Source organism: Rhineura floridana, chromosome 7, assembly GCF_030035675.1.
Source record: "Rhineura floridana isolate rRhiFlo1 chromosome 7, rRhiFlo1.hap2, whole genome shotgun sequence".
Lineage (NCBI taxonomy): Eukaryota > Metazoa > Chordata > Lepidosauria > Squamata > Rhineuridae > Rhineura > Rhineura floridana.
Genome location: NC_084486.1, coordinates 132,100,004 through 132,120,682, shown reverse-complemented (window position 1 = coordinate 132,120,682; position 20,679 = coordinate 132,100,004). Strand labels below are relative to the sequence as shown.

At 41.1% G+C, this 20,679-nt stretch overlaps 1 protein-coding gene across 23 annotated transcripts in view; it reads left to right on the top strand.

The window, feature by feature from the left end:
* Positions 1–20,679, top strand: part of MECOM (MDS1 and EVI1 complex locus) — a 96,745-nt gene that overhangs the window by 43,426 nt on the left and 32,640 nt on the right. For 14 of the 23 annotated variants that reach the window (XM_061637272.1, XM_061637273.1, XM_061637262.1 and 11 more), the window contains 4 exons: positions 1,226–2,588; positions 2,855–2,941; positions 5,178–5,265; positions 19,626–19,652. In XM_061637272.1, the coding sequence (XP_061493256.1) occupies positions 1,226–2,588; positions 2,855–2,941; positions 5,178–5,265; positions 19,626–19,652 (1,565 nt within the window). The remainder of the gene's footprint in view (positions 1–1,225; positions 2,589–2,854; positions 2,942–5,177; positions 5,266–19,625; positions 19,653–20,679) is intronic. The other 9 variants (XM_061637267.1, XM_061637265.1, XM_061637263.1 and 6 more) reach the window with 5 other exon arrangements.

Below are 20,679 nucleotides of genomic sequence, written 5' to 3'. Positions count from 1 at the left end.
AATAGCTGTAATCCTTTACAGCAGCAGTCCACCCTGCAATGTTTTCTTGCAGGTCCTCCTTCCATTTAGACTGTTTTTGAAGAAAACTCCCAAGTATCTATGCTAGCAAGGCTCTGCCAAAAGCACACACTTCTTGTTCTGAATACAGATTTGTTTAAGTAAATGGCCATAGGAATTGTTCCAACTGTAGCAATTAGTACAGTAAATGTGTTTCTTGTTTGTGGTGCACATATAAAACAGCACTATCTTATTTCTGATACTGATCTGGTATAACTGTCATAGTTATACTATAATAACAGTATATACCAGGTGTCTTCTATGCAGATTTCCATAGATAAAAGTAACTTCATGTGCATGTGCAGTCAATATTACATGAATGGAACAACCCATGTGGTCAAGTTACCCAAGTGTTTCTGGGGTCAAGATTATATTTTCCTCAGCAACTATGTCTTGTTCAGGGTCTCTAGATCTCATTGTATAAAGCAGTGACTATGATCCAGAGCTCCAGATATGTGCAAAAGATCAGCTTGTGCAGGATGTTTTTTGTCCTTTGTTAATCATCAGACAACAGTAATGTTCACTGTTATAATGCTTTTTTAAAAAAGAGTTGTGATTTGCAGGTAGGGATCTGCTGAATGAGAAGGACATAAGCATTTCAGGTGCATACACATGGATTTTTCTGGATCCTGACTGATGCATATAAACACAATAAAATATTATGATACTAATATTGAGTTTTAAGGAAAAGACATGTGGGGGGTTTCGATTTCTTTTGTCATTATATTTATTTAACTGCATTCCTTGTTTAGGAGGATGGTACAAGGTTTTTTACATGCAGTCTGTGCTCATATCCATTCTATCAGATCTAACAATGCAGTCCTATACATGTTTGAGTCCTCCTTGGTGATATCCAGTGTTGGTCATACTCAGAATAGACCCATTGAAATTAATGGACTGTGTTCAATAAAGCTTATTCTTAAGTGATTGCAGGCTAAAGTTGCAGTCATAATTGCATATACCAGGATGTGAACTCCATTGAACTCAATGGGTCTTACATATGAGTAAATATGTTTAGGATGGAGCTCTGAGTAAGTTTTCTAAAAGTATAAGAGACTTCAGATGTTCAGTTTAAAGCTGATGGATGGGACTGAAGGTGGTGTGGGAAGGAAGAAGAGAAAAATTACCGTAAATCCTGAGATTTGTTGTTGTTGTTGTTTACACACAGGTGAGGTCTGCCATAAATCCTATACTCAGTTTTCAAACCTTTGTCGTCATAAGCGTATGCATGCTGATTGCAGAACCCAAATCAAGTGCAAAGACTGTGGACAAATGTTCAGCACTACGTCTTCCTTAAATAAACACAGGAGATTTTGTGAGGGCAAGAACCATTTTGCGGCAGGAGGATTTTTTGGCCAAGGCATATCACTTCCTGGAACCCCAGCTATGGATAAATCTTCCATGGTTAATATGAATCATGCAAATCCGGGCCTTGCTGACTATTTTGGTGCCAATAGGCATCCTGCTGGTCTTACCTTTCCAACAGCTCCTGGATTTTCTTTTAGCTTCCCTGGTCTGTTTCCTTCAGGCTTATACCACAGGCCACCTTTGATACCTGCTAGTTCTCCTGTTAAAGGACTTCCAAGCACAGACCAAACAATCAAAAGTCAAAGTCCCCTCATGACACATCCTCAGACACTGCCAGCTACCCAGGATATTTTGAAGGCACTAAATAAGCACCCACCTAACCTAAGTGAAAATAAGCCAGTGGAGCTTCAACCAGAAAGGTCCTCCGAAGAGAGGCCACATGAAAAGATCAGTGACCAGTCAGAGAGTAGTGACCTTGATGATGTCAGTACCCCCAGTGGGAGTGACCTGGAGACCACCTCTGGCTCTGATCTGGAAAGTGACATTGAAAGTGATAAAGAGAAATGTAAAGAAAATGGTAAAATGTTCAAAGACAAAGTAAACTCTCTTCAGAATTTGGCTTCCGTAAATAATAAGAAAGAATACAGCAATCATTCCATCTTCTCACCATCTTTAGAGGAGCAAACTGCGGTGTCAGGAGCTGTGAATGATTCTATAAAGGCCATTGCCTCTATTGCTGAAAAATACTTTGGTTCGACAGGACTTGTGGGGCTACAGGACAAAAAGGTTGGAGCCTTACCTTACCCTTCCATGTTTCCCCTCCCATTTTTTCCAGCATTCTCTCAGTCAATGTACCCATTTCCTGATAGAGACTTGAGACCATTACCTTTGAAAATGGAACCCCAATCACCAGGAGAAGTAAAGAAGATCTTAAAGGGAAACTCCGAGTCTCCCTTTGACCTTACCACTAAACGTAAGGAGGAGAAACCACTTACTCCTATAACCTCAAAACCAGCAGCTCCATCAGTGACCAGCCAAGACCAGCCTCTAGATTTGAGTATGGGCAGCAGAAGTCGAGCTTGTGGTACAAAACAGACTGAGCCTCGGAAAAACCATGTGTTTGGAGGAAAGAAAGGAGATCTTGATCTTGAATCAAGGAAGTCATCTGACATCTCTTTACAACATGCAAGGCCAACACCTTTCTTTATGGATCCCATTTACAGGTAATATGCACGTAATAAGCTATAACTTCATAAAGTTTCATTTAGATGTACAGATGATCCCCAATGGCTTATAATCCTCAGTCATTTATTGTAATAAAAATGCACAAATAATTGACATTTGAATTAATGCAGCTTAGGTATTAGGAATTTATAATCACTTATTCTCTTAATACAAAGTAATTATTACATTTGAAGCAGTTTTCCCTTCAGAAAAAAGAATGTATTTAAAAATTGGCAGTCAAATTCAGCTTTTGTTTGCAAACTAGGAACGTCGATCTCCACTGCAATCAAAGGTGTTTCACTCAAGAACTCAAAACACGTTGTACCATAGCAACACAACGTGGAACTCAAGGGTAACATTCTGCCTTTATTTACAATAGAGTAATCTACTGATTTGTTTTTAGTTATTGGAAAATGCTTGTTTTGCTCTACTGTGCTGAGCATTACAACCAATGCCAAAGGAACCTGCATGATAACGCTAATATATCTTAATAGTAAATATTATTTAGTGTGTTCAGATATTTGCTTGAACACAATATAACAAAAATTCCAAAGGGAAATGTGGAATCTCTTGTTTTTGCAGGTGGATTTCCATCTGATTTTCCTTTAAAAACTTTTTATTTGTTGCACAATTGCATAACTTGTAGGTCCTTAGTTGCTACCTTCATTTGGAAAATTTCAAACTCTTTAAAATATAGCTACCTCTGCTATTTTCTGGATATTTCTGAGGACATGCCTGAAAGAGCTGGTGCAATCAAACCAATTCTAGTCGATGTCATGCATTAGTGATTTTGCTGGGTTTTCTTTAAAGTGTTTTTCATTTGTTTCATTTGCTTCATTGAACTGGTACTATCTTCCCAATGATGTCTGGACAGACAATGCAAGGAACACTATTCCCCAAGATTGTCACTTCAAACGGCAAGCTGGCCAGGTTTTCCTTCTTTGAAGTAATAGCCCAAGCCTGCTGGATCAAGCATTAGGCATACAGCTATACCCCAAAATAGTTTCCTTATGAGTAGAAGAACTCAACTGCCCTTGACCCAGCAGACTAGTGCGTTTCTCATGAGTATATTGACTTTATTTGTGTACTGCTCTGTGCGTGTATCATAAAGGAACAAAACATACAAGAACAGATGAACAAATGAGAAAGTCAAAATAAATCTAAACAAAATGCAGCTGGACAAGGGATAATAACAGATGCCGCCAAAGATGGTAATTCCCATTTTATATGTACAGCAAGAAGTAACTTAATTAGATAAGAGATCTGCTAGTGTACAGCAAGAAGTAAATTAGATAATTAAAGGCTCTTATAAGCCCTCAGTAACCCATCCACAGAGAAGGGTATTCACTGTATCTCTGCATGATTTACTGCTATGGCTTAATCTCCTTCCAATGAGCCCAAGCTGAAGGTGGGTAATTCTGCACTCGCTCTCTCGCTCTCGCTCTCACTCTCTCTAATGGAGACAATAATTTTCTCACAGTGCAGAGATGCAGCAGAATTACCCATCCTCTGAGGGGCCTCGTATTATGCCTGTGCTTGAGTCACTGCTCTGGGCTTGCTTCTTTCCAATCAGGAAGTATACCCAGAGCAGTGACTCATGCAGAAACACAGGGAGAGGGCTCCTCCAAGAATGAGTAATTCTTACTCTTACATATTCTAAAACCATGCTCTTTACGTTCAACAGTGAAAGCAGAATCCATTTTTTTAAATAATAAAGGTTGGGAAACACTGGCCTACATTTATGAACAAGCACTGAATGGTGTCAATTTGTTATTTACAAATTTGTGAATCAAATCCGTATGTTCATTTATGGGATTTAGACCTAAATAAAAGTAGTATCCCTGTGAAAACTATTTATTATTTTATTACTTTATTTCTATAGTATTTGTCTACTATTGAGTTTGCTGTTTCAGTCACTTGGAACAATTTAACCGATCCACAACTTCTAAATGTAAAATAAAAAGGCCTCTTATTCTTTAAACAATTAGCCAAATATTCTTGATTAAAACTTGTCAGATCTTCATAATGAGTTACCAAAAACCATAAAAATATTTTTGGGGAGAAAATATTTATACAGAAATAAATTTACTTTGGAGTTGAAATAATAAGTATTGATGCTGACATATTTGAAGCTCACATTCAGTACTTCAGAAGCAGATATTATTATCAGTATAAAACAAAAATAAAGGTTTCATGGAGGCTTTTTCAGCCCAATTCTTCCTTTGCTTTTAAGAACTGATCTTGTTTCATAGAAATATGTCCATTTCAGCTCTATAGTTTTGATAATATAGCTACGGTTTTGATAACTGTGCTCACATCAGCAATGCACCAGTTTCTGTTATACATAATAGTAGATACTTAACATTTGAATTTTTCCAGTGTGAATGGTGTAATTGTTTAAGGGATGTCCACCAACCTCTTTAGCACTAATGTGTAGCAAGCCTGCATTTCATAAGAATTGCACCTCTTTGTCTTTGACCACTGTGACTGAGAAATTTTATCTCTTTGTTATGTATTCAAGTTATCAAATGGTTACCCATATGCGAGATTGAGTCATCACAAGAACATTCTTCTTTTAACTTTTACAGAGTAGAAAAAAGAAAGCTAACTGACCCACTTGAAGCTTTAAAAGAAAAATACTTGAGACCATCCCCAGGATTCTTATTCCACCCACAAGTAAGTGTTTTTGTAATCAAGATGTTGTGATTGTAAACAAACATGTTCATCCATAGACACAGGTGCACAGGAACGACTGGAATCTTAGTCATCATTGGATTTCCTAGAACATACAATTTTTAGTGAGTAGAGAGAAACAAACCACAAAGCATTGTTTTGATCTTCTTGGTGTTTTTTCCAGGAAGACTTTAGGCCACAATCCAGAGAACTGTGCAACAGTTTCCACATGCCCAGTGGAATTTTGGAGTTGTGTGTCTCAAATAGCAGTCCCTCCAACAATGCCATACATTAAGCCACTTAGGAAGTAGTTTTTAATCCGCTATGAATTCCTCTAAGAAAAATGTCTAAAGTCACACTATGCAGTAGGCTTGGGTAAACATCTGAGTGCATTTAAAGCATCTCTCTGAATTTCCACCCTCTGTTTTCAAGGCTTTAAGGCTAGCTCAGGGCCAATTCACACAGCCCCCCTGTGCTTGTTAAGCCAAGTTGTTATGCAGTTGTATCAAAAGCAACACATGAAATGATGATGTGACTGATTCTCCATATGCTTATTTCTCCATTTTGTTCAAGATATGTCAACAGTGAACCATTTGTGGTGTTTGCTCAAGTCACATATGCCAAGGGGCCAAAATATTCAACCCAACTGTGTGACAAAAGGCTCGTCACTAGTTTAGGCTCTGCTATTCTGTTTCTAAGCTGTGTAGTTTAGAGGGTCCACCTTTATACATAACCTTTGCTGTTTTTGTCTGTAATTCCTTGATGCATGAGATACAAACTTGTACTGCTTGCATAGATTTTGCTATGTTAGTTGTGTCAGGTCAGGGGGGTTGAACAAAGTTCTGGGACCTTGGAATTCTTATTTCCAATACTATGTTTCATTTAAAACACTGCAGGCAAATATGGATGTGATTGTTATCCTCCTGGTTAACATAATGGCCCATAGTACTCTGGAAAGCCACCTCTTTATTGTTGGAAATGATTATGCACGCCTTAGCAAGCATAGCTGAGATGAGAAGATAGGGTTATGAGGACTTGCCAGCAATTGTATTAGTGATAGGCCATAACATTGCAAAAATCAGTGTAGGCTGATATTCAGGTAATATTTATTTCATAAGAATCTAGACAAAGAATGCAGAGTTCACACGAGCTGAAACCTGGCCTAAGGCATTTCAGGACAAAATGATTGGGATGTAGTACCTCCGTAGTGTATTGTTTTGCATGTAAGAGGCCCCAGGTTCAATCCTAGTATCTCAATGGATTGTTGTTTTTTTGAGAACCAGTGGCTAAAGTTTTAGGACCCAGAAACAAGTTGCATTTTGTCATGAACATGCTGGCAAAAAAAAAACTGCTGTCCATTGCGACAGGCCTCAGATGCTTCTCATGAGTAGAACTAGGTATGTATTCCCTGTTCTCTTCCCCTCACTAAAGCCACCTGTACCCCCTCACCCATTCACTGCATACTCACAACCAAAATTGCTGGATTGTGGTAAGATGTTTAACAGTAACATAAATATATTAAAATGTGTTCCAGTATCTCTCTGGGTGCATGACCAATACTGTGTGGGACCCAATACTGTTTTCCACTATTATTCCGCAGTCATAAGTGTGATCCAGGCAGTGGAGGAACTTGGAAGAAGAAACCTTTTATTTTTGAAACCATTTTACAAAACAAGAACTCCTAGCAAGCTCACAGCCATAAAAGATACATTTGTTTCTAACACTGAATTTTCTTTGAACTTTCTTGTTCACTTTTCCCCTTGGCTTAGACTTTATTATCAATCCAGATCATCCCATACTCCGAACTTCCACCTTTCCAAACTCATCCCTCTCAAACTTTGACTGGTGCTTTTTATATTTCCTCCTCTCAGCATTCCATTAACTCTGATTGGCTGGAGGAAGAGGAAGACAGATTCCAGCCCTGTCCATCACAGGTTCAATCCTAGTATCTCAATTTTTTTTGAGAGAACGAGCCAGTGTGATGCAGTAGTTAAAGTGTTAGGACCCAGAAACAAGTTACATTTTGTTATGAGGATGCTGGTAAACAAAACTGCCTTCCATGCCTCCAGGACTGTGGAACCTGACAGCACTCCCCGCATTAACTTTGGAAGTGTTCAAACAGAAAACTCATTGGATGTAGTTCTTACCATGCCTCCACATATGATGGAAAGCATGGAACAATTGCAGTGTGATGGACCCAATGAAAATAGTGCAATGGAATGAAGAATCAGCCACCACAGGGCGAATGCTTTCAGCACCAGTTTCATAGCAAATACAATGTGTGTGTTGATGGTTAGATTTGCATGTTGCAATACCAGGGGGAAGGGTCACAACAACCCCTCCCTATATATCATGGTTAGATCATTTTCTGGTGAGAATTGGTCTCATATTTTTAATTCCCCCCTGCAAGGATGTGGGGCATGTCCAGATGGTATGTCCCCAAAGATTTATGGAATCTGAGGAATTTCTGAATGCTCTAGGGGATTTTCCTGTGGATAGAGCTGGTGATTCTGTTGCCATAATCTTGCGGTGGAATAGTGAGATGTGATACGCGATAAACACAATTGCTAAGTGCCCTCTCCAGGACTGTGGAGCCTGCATTCCAGGGAGCTGCAAGTAATGAAGTAGGCTGGACAACAGCTAGAGTGCAAATGGTGTAAGATTTGCTGTGAGGCCAATCAAACAAGAGCATATAATTGTGCCTGTCGCATGGCAGCGAAGGGAGCAATGGCTTACTTCACTTCCTCCGTTGCATCCTTAAGTAACTATCCAACACAGCTGTTCAGGGAGGCCTGAGAATTGTTCACATCTTCATCAGTGAATAGAGTCCTTGAACCCTCTGAGGCCTGTTGTGACTCTTTTGTAAAGCACTTTGGGAATAAATTTGCTCATATCAGCAGCAACATGGACCACAGTTTTGTTGCAGAATCCATTGAGATGTCCAATGCACCATCTGACCTAATTTTGGGGATCAGTTTCAGTTACTGTGATGTGAGGACATGAGCAAGGTGCTTGCAGCTGTCATCTGCTTTCTTGAGTGACACTAGGACACCACCAAGTTGGGTTATCATCCACTAATAGCTTGAAGAGGCAGAGAAAAGTCAGAGCTTCAGGTTGCTTCTGGGAAACTCCTCCCCCTGCAGCTTCAAGTTTGTTTTTTCTGCCTCGCTTGAACAGGCCATTTCACTATTGCCCTTCTGGCTGTTTAAACCCTTTGAATCCTTGGAAAGTTGTGAGTGAGGCTTGCATAAATGTGTGGGAGTGTGTGGATGTCCACCTGACATTGTTATTTGGGGGTATAGTTACATATGTTGGAATTACTTTTTAAAGATTTTTTAAAGCTTTTTTAAAAGATGTTTTTAAAGATGCTTTGTTTTAATATGTTTTTAAAGGTGTTATGTTTTAATATGTTTTAAAGTCTTTTGTTTCTAAGATGTTTTAGAGTGTTTTTAGTGTTTTTGTTTGCCACCCTGGGCTCCTTCTAGGAGGAAGGGCAGAATATAAATTTAATAAATAAATAAAAAACATGTGGTCCTCGCTGGGATTTCACTGTGATCCTTACTGCTGTTTCTTTTCTACTGCCTCCATTCCTTACTGTGTTTTTACCACGGTTGTTTCTATGGCTGCTAGTCTGCCTTACTGCATCAGTCTTTAAGCTTCCCTTGATAAAATTAATTGCATGATTAGCTTGTTCCCACAAATTAATTACACTGTGATTTTCTACATCTAATGAATTTTCATCTGCTGATTACCAACCAATTAATTATAATAAGTGATTGCCAGAAATTAATTTCATTGCTACTTACAAGAATTAATTGAACTAAGTGATCTGTGGGGGTTAATAGAATGGAGTTAAGCATTCTGATCATTTTACTGTAACAACCAATCCACTCCTTACCAATTTACTGAAAGCCTCTCCCTTTAATTCTTTCATCAACTGAAAAAGAATGCCCCAAAGCATAAAGAAATCAGGGACAAGCAAACAAGAAGTGCTGTAGCGCACTGAGGGTTCCAGCCATGTCACGAAAAACAGCACCCACCATCTTGGATCTTTAAAAAACTCACCAACAACACAGCAGCACGAAGGAAGTGAAACCACGGTAGCGGCTTTGGTAGTGAGCTCAGTAATGCGCTTTAACCCAAACAGAGCTATGGTAGTGGATACTCCAATCATGGGGAAAGGAGAGATCCAGACCTAGGGCCTTACTGCAGTAGCATAAACAGGCAATGGCCACAGGGTAGCTGCAGAGATCAAGCGGGCTCGTTAGAAGCACTAAATGAGGAGGAACTTTCTGGCACAGAAGACAAGTCAGAAGGGACTCCTAAATTTAAATTTAAATTCCATCTCTCCAGTAAGCAGCCAAACAATAGTTCTTAATCAGGAAAATGGACTTGCTTTAAAAGGAATGGAATCTGCTGCCACCTTTGGTCAATTGAGGTTACAGCACTTTTGGCCCAATATTTTGGTATCTGCTGTCCCTTCTGGTTAAAGGCTGTCAAGACAGTTTTTGAAGACAACACTTTACTGAGCCAGGTGCCACCATGTGGCCAATCAAGTGTACTGCAGTAAAATCAATTCATTTGTTCTACGATGTGAGAGAATATACTGTACCTATGACCTTTCCAAATGCTGTCACTTCCGGTCAGAGCCTCATACAACAAGATTTTTTTCAGTACATCCTATTCTCATTAAACAACTTAAAGAGGTGTTCATGACACAGATATCAGCAGAATTATTATCAAATAGTATGCCAATGGCCAATTAGATCAACAGGCTGTGATTGGCAATGTCAGTCAATACATCAGGTCACAGTTTTCCCCAGGGAATCACAATACCCCAAGGGGTAAATTGAGAATGAATTCAACAGCATCAGGGTCTGTGCATCCACTCCTGGATGTCAGATCAGGAGAAGATAAGTGTCTGGGTACTGTTCCAGATATGGAAGATGCTGAATGGAGGAAGCAAGTTTCCACACACTTATTCCATGACTCTCATTTGATGCCATACTTACTCATGAAGGCCATGGCTTCACTAGAATTAAAAGGAGCCACTCCTGAACCAACACCAGCCACATCAAGAGTGGCAACTGTCTTGGCAGAGTCTAAACCAATCTAAAGGACAGTGAGGGTTCCAAACCTGTTAAAGAAACTGATCAAGCTGGAATGGCAAGCACCACTGCAATCAGAGAAATCATTGTCATACTTATTTATTACATTTATATACCGCCCCATAGCCGAAGCTCTCTGGGTGGTTTACAGCAATTAAATTATGCCAGCACATATTACATGCTAGAGCAAGAAATCATGGAACAGCTGAAGGTTTCAGCCAATGATGCACCCATTTCAGCACTGATGTCAAAACATTTCCAGAGACAGGAAAAGTCAATTGAGAGATATGACAGAGTGCAAACTAGATCTCACACTAAAGAAAGTACACAAAGCAGCAGCATTGGCATCATGAGCATCTTGCACAGCATCAGCTTTTGTGAGAGCAACATCTTAGCAGATAGCAATCAAGACCTGGAAAGACTGAGAAATACTTGCCTCAAGATTGTGACAGCAAGTACATTTATGGCAGATTCATCTATGGATGCAACACAATTTGCATGCAGAGCCATAGCAGCAGAGATAGTTGCAAGAATAATAGTGTGGCAGTGCCATTGGGAAGAGATTCCAAGTTCCGGCTTGATCCTCACTATGAAGCCCTTTGATGGGAAGAAGCTCTTAGGGGATGAGATGCTGAAAGACAAAACCAAACAAAAACCAAAGGCAATGCCGAACGCAGGACAAAACAAAGAGGAGAAATGTATACAAAGATGGTTTCAGCCAGAGCAGTCCTTTCATCCAGCCCGATTTCAGACCAGAAACTGGGATTATAGTTCACACAGACCATCCTGGGAATGTCCAAGAGGACCACAGAACTCAAACAACAGATTGTCCAACAATTCTGTCACGAGAGGTGGAAAGAGTCAAAAGAGCTTCCAACACATACCATCAGACGGGGGATTCTACCACAGATGGGAATCCACAGTTTCAGACAAGTGGGTGAAAGAAGTGATACGCTACAGTACAGGATAGAATTTTAGTCCCTACCCTCAAGCAGATTCATCACTTCTCCGTTCCCCAAGACTCAAGAAAATGGAAGCTGATGTCGACAGCAATAGAGCACCTGTTACACATAGCAGCAATAGAATGTGTGCCATCAGAAGAAAGATTCTCAGCGTGTTTACTCGTTGCTCTGCATCTTTCCAAAGAAAGAGTGTGCTTGGAGGCCAGTACTGGACTTGAAATATCTAAACAAATTGGTAACGTATCACAAATTCAAAATGGAAATGTTGAACTCCATTTAGGAGGCATTTTAACCTCAAGGGAGGCGCTCCAACCTCAAGACTACTGGTTTCCGTAGACTTAATGAAAGCATATCTGCCTGTGCCCATACACCCTAGAGCACCACCAGTTTCTGTGCTCTGCCTATGCAGATCAACATTTCCAATAGAAGGCAATGCTGTTCAGATTGGCCTCAGTCCTGAGAGTATTCACAAAAATAATGGTGCCCTTAGTGCCCCACCTGCACAAGGAAGGAACATATTGGTACCCTTACCTCAATGGTATATAATCTGATCACCTTGCCTCCAGGAGGCATACCAAAATTTGAACATCGCTCTGGCAACCTTGAAGGACCACAGATTTCTGATACACAAAAAGCATAATCTGCGCCTTCCCAGAGTCTGAACCATCTAGGAACTCAAGAAGGAAACCTCATTGTCACAGGAATGGATAGAGAAAATAATAAAAGCTGTGTCCAATGCGATAACAAAGACCTCAGAGGACAATGATTTTGGCTAAGTTGTTAGGAATGCTAGTATCAACATTACAAGTCACACCATGGGCAAGGTTTCACACCAGGTCGTTGCAGTGGATGCTCGTATCCTTTCAGTCACTTATCATGGACAATCAACTCAGAGAGATACATGTGACTCCCCAGCTCTGCTCAGCGCTCAAGTGGTGGCTGAAGAAGCACAACATCACCATGGGCACCCTGTTGAGGGAACCCGTACAGGGACCCAAAACAACAGACACCAGCCTTATAGGCCAGGGAACACACTGCAAAGGACAAATGGCACCTGGACTCAAAGAGAGGCCAGCCAAAGCATAAATTGGCTGGAACTGAGAGAAGCAAAGCTAGCATTGCAACACCTAGTCTCATTATTGAATCTGAACAATGTGGTGATTCAGACACTACAGGCAAGGTGCATATCAGTTGTCAAGGAAGCATGAGATCACAGGCGCTCCAGGCAGAAGCTACCCTCCTACTGTCATGAGCAGAGAGAAATCTTGAGTAGTTGGCAGGGCTGGTGCCAGGCATGACTGGGCCCTTGGGCACCAGCCTGCCCGTGGCCAACCAACACCCTGTCCTGATTTTTATTATTTATTTATTATTTGATTTATGTCCCGCCCTTCCTCCCAGCAGGAGCCCAAGGTGGCAAACAAAAGTATCAAAAACACTTTAAAACATCATAAAAACAGACTTTAAAGGATAAGGCAGCATGGGATTAATAAGCCTGTCCATGCACCCCACCTTTCTGTTACATCAGTGTGCATGATGTGTGCACACAGCAGGGCATCAACACCTTGGGTAATCCCCCACCACCATCTTGGGTGATGGTAAGCATGCACACGCTGCATGCATGGCATATACACTTAACAGTGGTGGTGCATGCGAGCTTATTGAAGCCTGCACTGCCTGTCTCGGGGGTGCCTGGAAGCTTCCACTCCATGATCCACAGCAGCATCAGGTTGCTGGACCCGATGCTGCTGCGGATCATGGAATGGGATCACCACCCTCCCACTCTAAGGAAGGGTCCTTCAGGGGTCCCCTGGGTTGCAGGGGCCATTCACCAGGGCCCAACCTGGCCACCCTCTGGCACTGGGCCTGGTTGTTGGTCTCAGAGCATGCCAACGGAATACATAACGTACAGACGGATTGGCTGAGCTGCAGGAGATTAATGCCTGAGGAATGGCAACAGAGAAATCTTCAAGAAAGTGCAACACTATTTTCTTGTACAGGAATCATTGACTGAAAAGGTTCTACATCAGGTTCCAACCAGTGGTGGTCTGGATAAATTGAAGCTGAACCCCAGTAAGATGAAGGCTCTATAAGTGAGCAGTTCCCGAGTCAAGGAAATAGATGAATTGCCTGTTCTGGACAAGGTTGCATTCCCTCTGAAGTAGATCCATCATTGTCACTAGAGACCCCAGTGGCTACGATGACTATGAGTGTCTTTTATTTATTTATCCATTCATTTAATATCCTACTCGTCCTCCAAGAGGAGCCCAGAGTGGCAAACAAGTGATAAAACAATATAAAAATCTTAAAAACAATTCCAATACAGATGCAGATTGGGAAAGACCTCTCCATAAAAGGTTTGTTTACCAGGTGTGGCTGGTGCAGCAGCTAACAACATTCCTGGACAGGCATAGCTTATCCATAGTGACCCACCCATTGGCATTACTTCAGTGTGCTCTATGTAGGGCTGCCTTTCAGGCTAGTTCAGAAGCGGCAGCTAGTGCAGAATGCGGCAGCATGGCTACTCACTACTGTAGCATATTGTGAGCATATAACACCTTAGCTAAGGGAAGTGCACCGATTGCTAATTTGCTACCAAGCCAGGTTTAGGTTTTTCTGCTGGCTTATAAAGCCCTAAACAACTTTACCTGAAAGAGTGTCGTCTGTCATTTAGACATAATGATTCATTGAGATCAGCAGATGAGGCTGTCATGGTTGGCACCACAGCCACCAGTGTTCCATCTTGTATTTACCTGGAAGAGGTCTTTTATGGTAATGACACCTATCGTTTGGAACAGACTCCCCTTGGAGATTAGGGTTACACAAACAATGTTCACTAATATATATTCACTACAATTGGACTGTGAAAGACCAACCCAAATTGTGTTTGCATTTTGACAAATTTGTAGGAGAGGAGGTCAGGTCTCCTGCTCCCCTAGTACATTCACTATAGCTGTCCAATTTCCCTGCTTTTTAAGGTTTGATAGAAATATCTTATTGGCTATAGGTATAATCGGCTATAGGTATGTTCTTAAACCCTGAGGGTTTTTTTTTGCCTATTAGTGAATTTATCTGCTTTTTAATCTGAGAGGTAAGGAATGCACGCTTGCTGAGAATGGATTGATCATTTGCATGTTTGTTGAGTTCAGTGGGATTTACTGCCATGCAATCATGCTTAGGCTAGATGAAACTGACCATGGGGGAGGAGGAGGGGAGGGAGGGAGGGCTGGAGTGGGCAGGGGAGGAGGAAGAGGGGAGGGAAGGAAGAAGGGAGGGAAAGGGGGGGAGGGGAGGGGAGGGGAGGGGAAGGAGGGGAGGGGAGGGGAAGAAGGAGAGGGGAAGAGGAGGGGAAGGAGGGAAGGAGGAGGGGAAAGGTAGGTCTGATCATTTGCTTGCTTATTGAGTTCAGTGGGATTTATTCCCATGCAATCATGCTTAGGATACATGAAACTGACCATAGGGGAGGAGGAGAAAGAGGGAGGGGATTAGAAGGGGAGGAGGAGGGGAAGAAGGGGAGGGGAAGAAGGGGAGGGGCAGGAGGGAGGGGAGAGGAGGAGGGAAGGCTAGGTTTGATCATTTGCATGCTTTTTGTGTTCAATGCTATTTACTCCTATATAATTCTGTTTAGGATAAGTGAAACTGACCTAGGGAAGGGGGTAGGGGGAAGGGGGAGAGAAGGGGAGGGAGGGGTAGGGGTAGGGTAGGAGATTGGGTGGGTGGGCACTGGGCAGAGGGAAAGCCCCTTTCCTTTCCAAAAGAAAACACTGTGAACAATATCGTTGTTTTTTAGGGTTTCCCCTACCTTTTTATTCTATAGCAGGTACATATATTCTCCCACCCAAATTTAAACCAAAGCTGCCCCTGGCCACATCCACACCAGACGTTTATTTCAATTTAGACAGACAGGCTTCCCCCAAAGAAAGGGAAGTGGAGTTTGTGAAGGATGCTGAGAGTTGCTAGGAGATGCCCTATTCCCCTAACAGAGCTACAGTCCCCAGAAGAGGGGTTGACTGTTAAACCACTTAGGCCACTGGAGCTCTGTCAGGGGAATAGGAGTGTCCTAACAACTGTCAGCACCCTTCACAAACTACACTTCCCAGAATTCTTTGGGGAAGCCATGATTGTTTAAAGTGGAATAAATGTCTGGCTGCCTGATTAGCCAAGCCAAACAGCTGTGAGTCTGTCTTGTAAAACACTGACAGTTGGTTCTTACTGAGCATGCCTGCTCTTATCATTGACGTCAATGTTAAATTTCTGAAATTAATTAAAAATCAGCCAGGCATTTTTTCAATTTTTCAACTGCAGAAGATGGTGAGAGTATGGGGTGAGGTCAGTAATAGGATTACAGGTAACTGTGAACCTGGCTGATTTTTAATTAATTTCAACAAATTATGAGACCACTGACAGAAAAACGTCCAACAGGGGTCTGGTTTCTCTCTTTTTACACTTTGATCTCTTGATTCTCTCTGACTGTTTTGTGTATCACCATGAAAATTTAAAGGGTTGCTAAGCAAGTGTTTCTGAGTTCAGGACTATAAGTTTTGTAAGGTTTTGTTTTGAAATGATCTTATAGGAAGCATCAGAATGGCAGGGGGGGTATTTTCAATTTAACATTGCGGAATGCGAAAAATCCATGCTGGCTATAGTATACAGCAGCCTTGTCCAACCTTTGGGTTCCCAGATGTTGCTAGACTGCAACTCCCATCAGCCTCAGCCAGCATGGCCAATGGTCAGGAATTATGGGAACTGTAGTCCAGCAACATCTGTGGCCCAAAGGTTGGACAAGGCTGGTATACAGCCACTCTCATGGCTGTATAATTATGTTTTAAGCATTCAACAAAAACATATTTGTTCAGACAGATGCTACCTGCTCAGTACCGATGCCTACACATGATCGGATTGGATGACAGTACATGCATTACTCTTTTATGGTTTTATACTGATTTGCTGTGTTTTCTAATTCTCTTTTAGATATTTTTAATAATAAAGCAGCATATAAATATTTTAAATAAATGAAATAAAAATAATTAAAATTCAGGATCAAATTCCTGCAGACCTATAGAGGTCCAAACCTGGCCTTATGCCTAAGCTACCTTATAGGGTTGTTGTGAAGCAAAAATGCTATTTTGAGCTACTTTGAGGCTTGTGTAATAAATACATAAATACATATTGGAAACGGGAGGAGAATAAAGAACAGGAATCCTGGAGGTGGGGGAGCAAGAAGGAAATGGACATAGAACAATGTAAGAAGGAAAGGGTACCATGCGGCATCTTCTTTTTGCTCATAACTACACTTTTTGTGATGAAGAAGAAAGAGACAGCACAATTCTGACTATCTTCTTGCCTGTACTTAAAATTGTTAAGGCATGCAAATATTATTTAAACTTCATAACATCTTTTCCATCTGTCAACTTCATACTGAGAGCCACTTCCAACATTTATTTCCTAAGGGGGTGTTAAAATCTTCACATGGTGGATTTCATATGAAGAGCTGCTTGTTTGAAACAGCTATTATATGGTGGTGGTTTTTTTTAGTGAAAATACTATAGGAAACAAGTTTTTTAAAAAGTCATAGGGCTGTTCCACACAAATTGGGTAACTGACAGCACAATCCTATATATGTCTATTCAGAAGTAAATCCTTCCAGATAAGTGGGTATATGATTGCAGAATGAGGTGTTATTTTCATGGGATTAGCTTGTCGTGACCTTCACAGCGATCAGAGGCACTGAGTTTAAAGTACGAAGAGTGTTCAGTAACCAAAGTTCTGTTGTGGCCTAATGGGATGTGGGTGCCGTGAACTCTTTGTATCAACCCTTCTCTCCCATCCATATATACTGGTGCCAGTCACTCTTCCACGTTGCAAACCATCACTTTGTATTATTTGTGGAGAATAATATATGTACACAAACCTGTTGCCTCTTTAAAGGATATTTTTGTTTGGTGGCTAACACTATATTAATGGGGATTTAAAAGCTACCATGATCTGCGACCCGGAGTGCCGTGGTTGCTAGAGTGGGGAGACATGTGCTGAGATCCCTGCTTAATCATGAAGCTGACTGGGTGACCATGACCCAGTTACTCTCAGCCTAGCCTACCTCATAGGGTTGCTGTGATAATGATGGTGATGAGATTGTGTGGATTGGGGAAAATGCCACCCCAGGTGCTATGTGTCAGAGGGGAAGAAAACACGCCCAATTGCACAGTATTTTATTTTTTAAAGTGGGTATCCTTGGATAACCTTCTGGATCAAAAGGAAGACCAAAAATCAAATGGGGTCATAACAGAGGAACATGAGCAGGTGTCTTATACCAAGTCACACCCACAATCTATGTTCCTCAGTATTCTTTACACGGACTGACAGTGGTTTTCGGACAGGGGACACTCCCAGCCCTATCTGGAAATTCTGGAGATTGAACCTGGGATTTCTGAATGGAAAGCATGTGCTCTGCCACTGAGCTACAAATATTGATAAACCCTGTGTCAGAGAACTCATTTCCTAACCTCTGATGCTACAGCTGGAATGAGATGCAGCTAGAACTAATAGACTTAGCATCATAGAATCACAGAATTGTAGAGTTGGAAGAGTCCTATAAGGCCATCGAGTCCAACCCCCTGCTCAATGCAGGAATCCAAGTTAAAGCACAACAAGTGAACATTGGTAGCCCCTCCCAGTAGCCCCGTAAAAGGATGTAGTAAGAGGTTAATGGAAGGCCAGACAGCAGGTCTGCCTCACAAGAATGTGGCTGTGTCTCATGGAATCTTCCTTGTGGCATGTAAAATAATGTGTGAGGTGAAGGAAGGTATGAGCTCAGAAGGAGACATATACATATGTAGGTATGACTTGTGTCTCCCCTTTTTGAGGACAAGAATCATGTAAATCTGGCCTGCATGCATATGGACATATGCATAGTGCACCTGAAACACACATAACCTTATCCACGTGTTGGTGGCACACAAATATAAATATGAATATTGCTCTTCATGGGGATGGAAAGAGGAACTTTGACACATTCACTCAGCCAATCAGCTGTCAGCGAAAGAGACTCTCCCTAAGCCTGCCTGCTTGCTCTTTTCTTTTGCATACTACTGCCACCACGCAAAGCCTGCTTTAAAACACTTCCATTCATGGCTGTTGTTATGACTTGATAAATTGTTTGTGTGGAGCAATCCACTGTGCAGTTGCGGTAACTTTACCCACATCAGCACAACAGTCTGAAAAAAGGTTTGTGAGGACTGAAGAAAATCATTCCTGCCATGTGGTGAGCCTCCCCACACAAATGGCTTATCACATGGTAATAAACCAGCTGCCTCCTGGAGTGATTTAACCTAGTTCATGTGGCAGCTGTAATGTATAGTGACATGATGTCCGATGCCAGTCCTGAATTCCTGTTAGTCTTCCTTGGTGTATCCTCACCTGAGACTCTTGCATATGTCCTAGACCTATTTCTGTTTTGCCTCTTCCTGCAGCTCACATCCTGTAATGTACGTCTTCACAATTTATGATACACCAAGACAGGACAGCACGTAGCAAAAAACTAAAACAAACATTAAGTTTATTGAGATCTTGGTGGATTGTTATCCAAGTTTTAGCTTGAGTCTTTCACTCTGTCTGAGAGAGAGTGTGTTTAAATGGTTGGAAAATTAGGATGGTTGGAAAATTAGGATCAAAGCAAAGTAAGAGATGCTACTTTGGTTTCAAAGGCAGAATTTGGCTCATTATTATGTAGTGAGTTATATTAATGTTACTATTTTAATCATCACACAAAGATTAGCTTTAGTGGTTGATAAATGTGCCCATAACGCCCGATAAAAGTTATCGGAAACTATTACGACCAAAACATGCAAACCCCCATTTTAAGAAAAAAAACCACCCTAAAATGAATAGACCTTGATTTTTTTTGAAAATGATCATTTTGGAATGTAAGAATTAACAGCTACACTGCATTTTGGATATGATGGACTGACATGGCATTGGCTGCCTCTTAACTACAGTTAAGAAATGGGGAGCCAGTTTCAGGAAGATACTCTCCTTCCTCCCACCTTGCTACCTTCCTTGGATCAAATTGACCTCTTCTGCCTTAAAAGAAATGTCAGCACTAACCTTAACTATGGTTACCACTGAAGTGCACTGGCCCAATGTCACTTCAAATGCAAACAACCCATTTCCTGAAGGGCAAAGAGTTGTAGCACCTTAAAGACAAACAAATTTATTGTAGCATGAACTATACATTAATTGCAACAAGGGATCCAAATACAGGAATAATGTGTTGTTTTTGTTTCAATTTTGCTCCCAGTTCCAATTGCCTGATCAAAGAACTTGGGTAAGTTCATTATTTACATTTTCAATTTAAAGTCTGTAAAAGAACTTGCATAAAAGAAATGTGACATGAACACTAATCTACTTCACTGCAGCCCAAGTCTTTTTCCACTAATTATTTTAACTTTCCTAAATCATAGTTGTGTCTTATTTTACTTTTCTTCAAATGCTACAGTCTTTATTCCATTACACGTTCTAATGAATGGGAGTCTGCTACAAAGGACTGTATATGCAAATATTTCAAATAATTCTATTAAGATTTCTAAAGGTAAAGGTAAAGGTGTTCCCGCACGTATAGTGCAAGTCGTTTCTGACTCTTAGGGTGACGTCTTGCAATGTCTACTAGGCAGACCGTATGTGTGGGGTGGGATTGCCAGTTCCTTTCCTGGTCTTTCTTTCTTTACCCCCCAGCATATGCCGGGTACTCATTTTACCAACCATGGATGGATGGAAGGCTGAGTGGACCTCGACCCCTTTTACCGGAGATTTGACTTCCTCTTAAGATTTCTAGAGGCATAAAATTGTTATGCCAGGGAGCTATGCAAAGCCCTGTGCTTACAGCAGCTTAATTACACACACAAAGCATTATCCTGAGCTAGTGTGGGCTTTTTTATGCCACCTAGTCAAATATCTATTGTAGATCAGGAGTCATCATATTAGGGGGCTTAGATGACACACCTCACACATCAAAGACCTCCTTATATCTACAATTGTTACACGCATGTGTCAGTACCAGCATAAAGTGGTATATGCAAAACACATATATGAGTGTTTGTGACTCCTACTCTGGGGGAGAGGGTCAAAAATAAGCCATAAAGCCCTGTGACCTCATTCATGTGTTCTTAGAACATGGGGGGGACTGTCTGAACCCCTCCTATTGAAACAATCCATTGAAAATAAATTCACATTAAAGAAGAATATAGTTTAAGTATTTTCTGTTTGTGCTTTTCCTTGATCACAAGCCAACTTTTCAAACTTTTTCCTTGAAAAAAGGTACAGCACTTCAGTAACTGTTAACTGTTTCAAATATG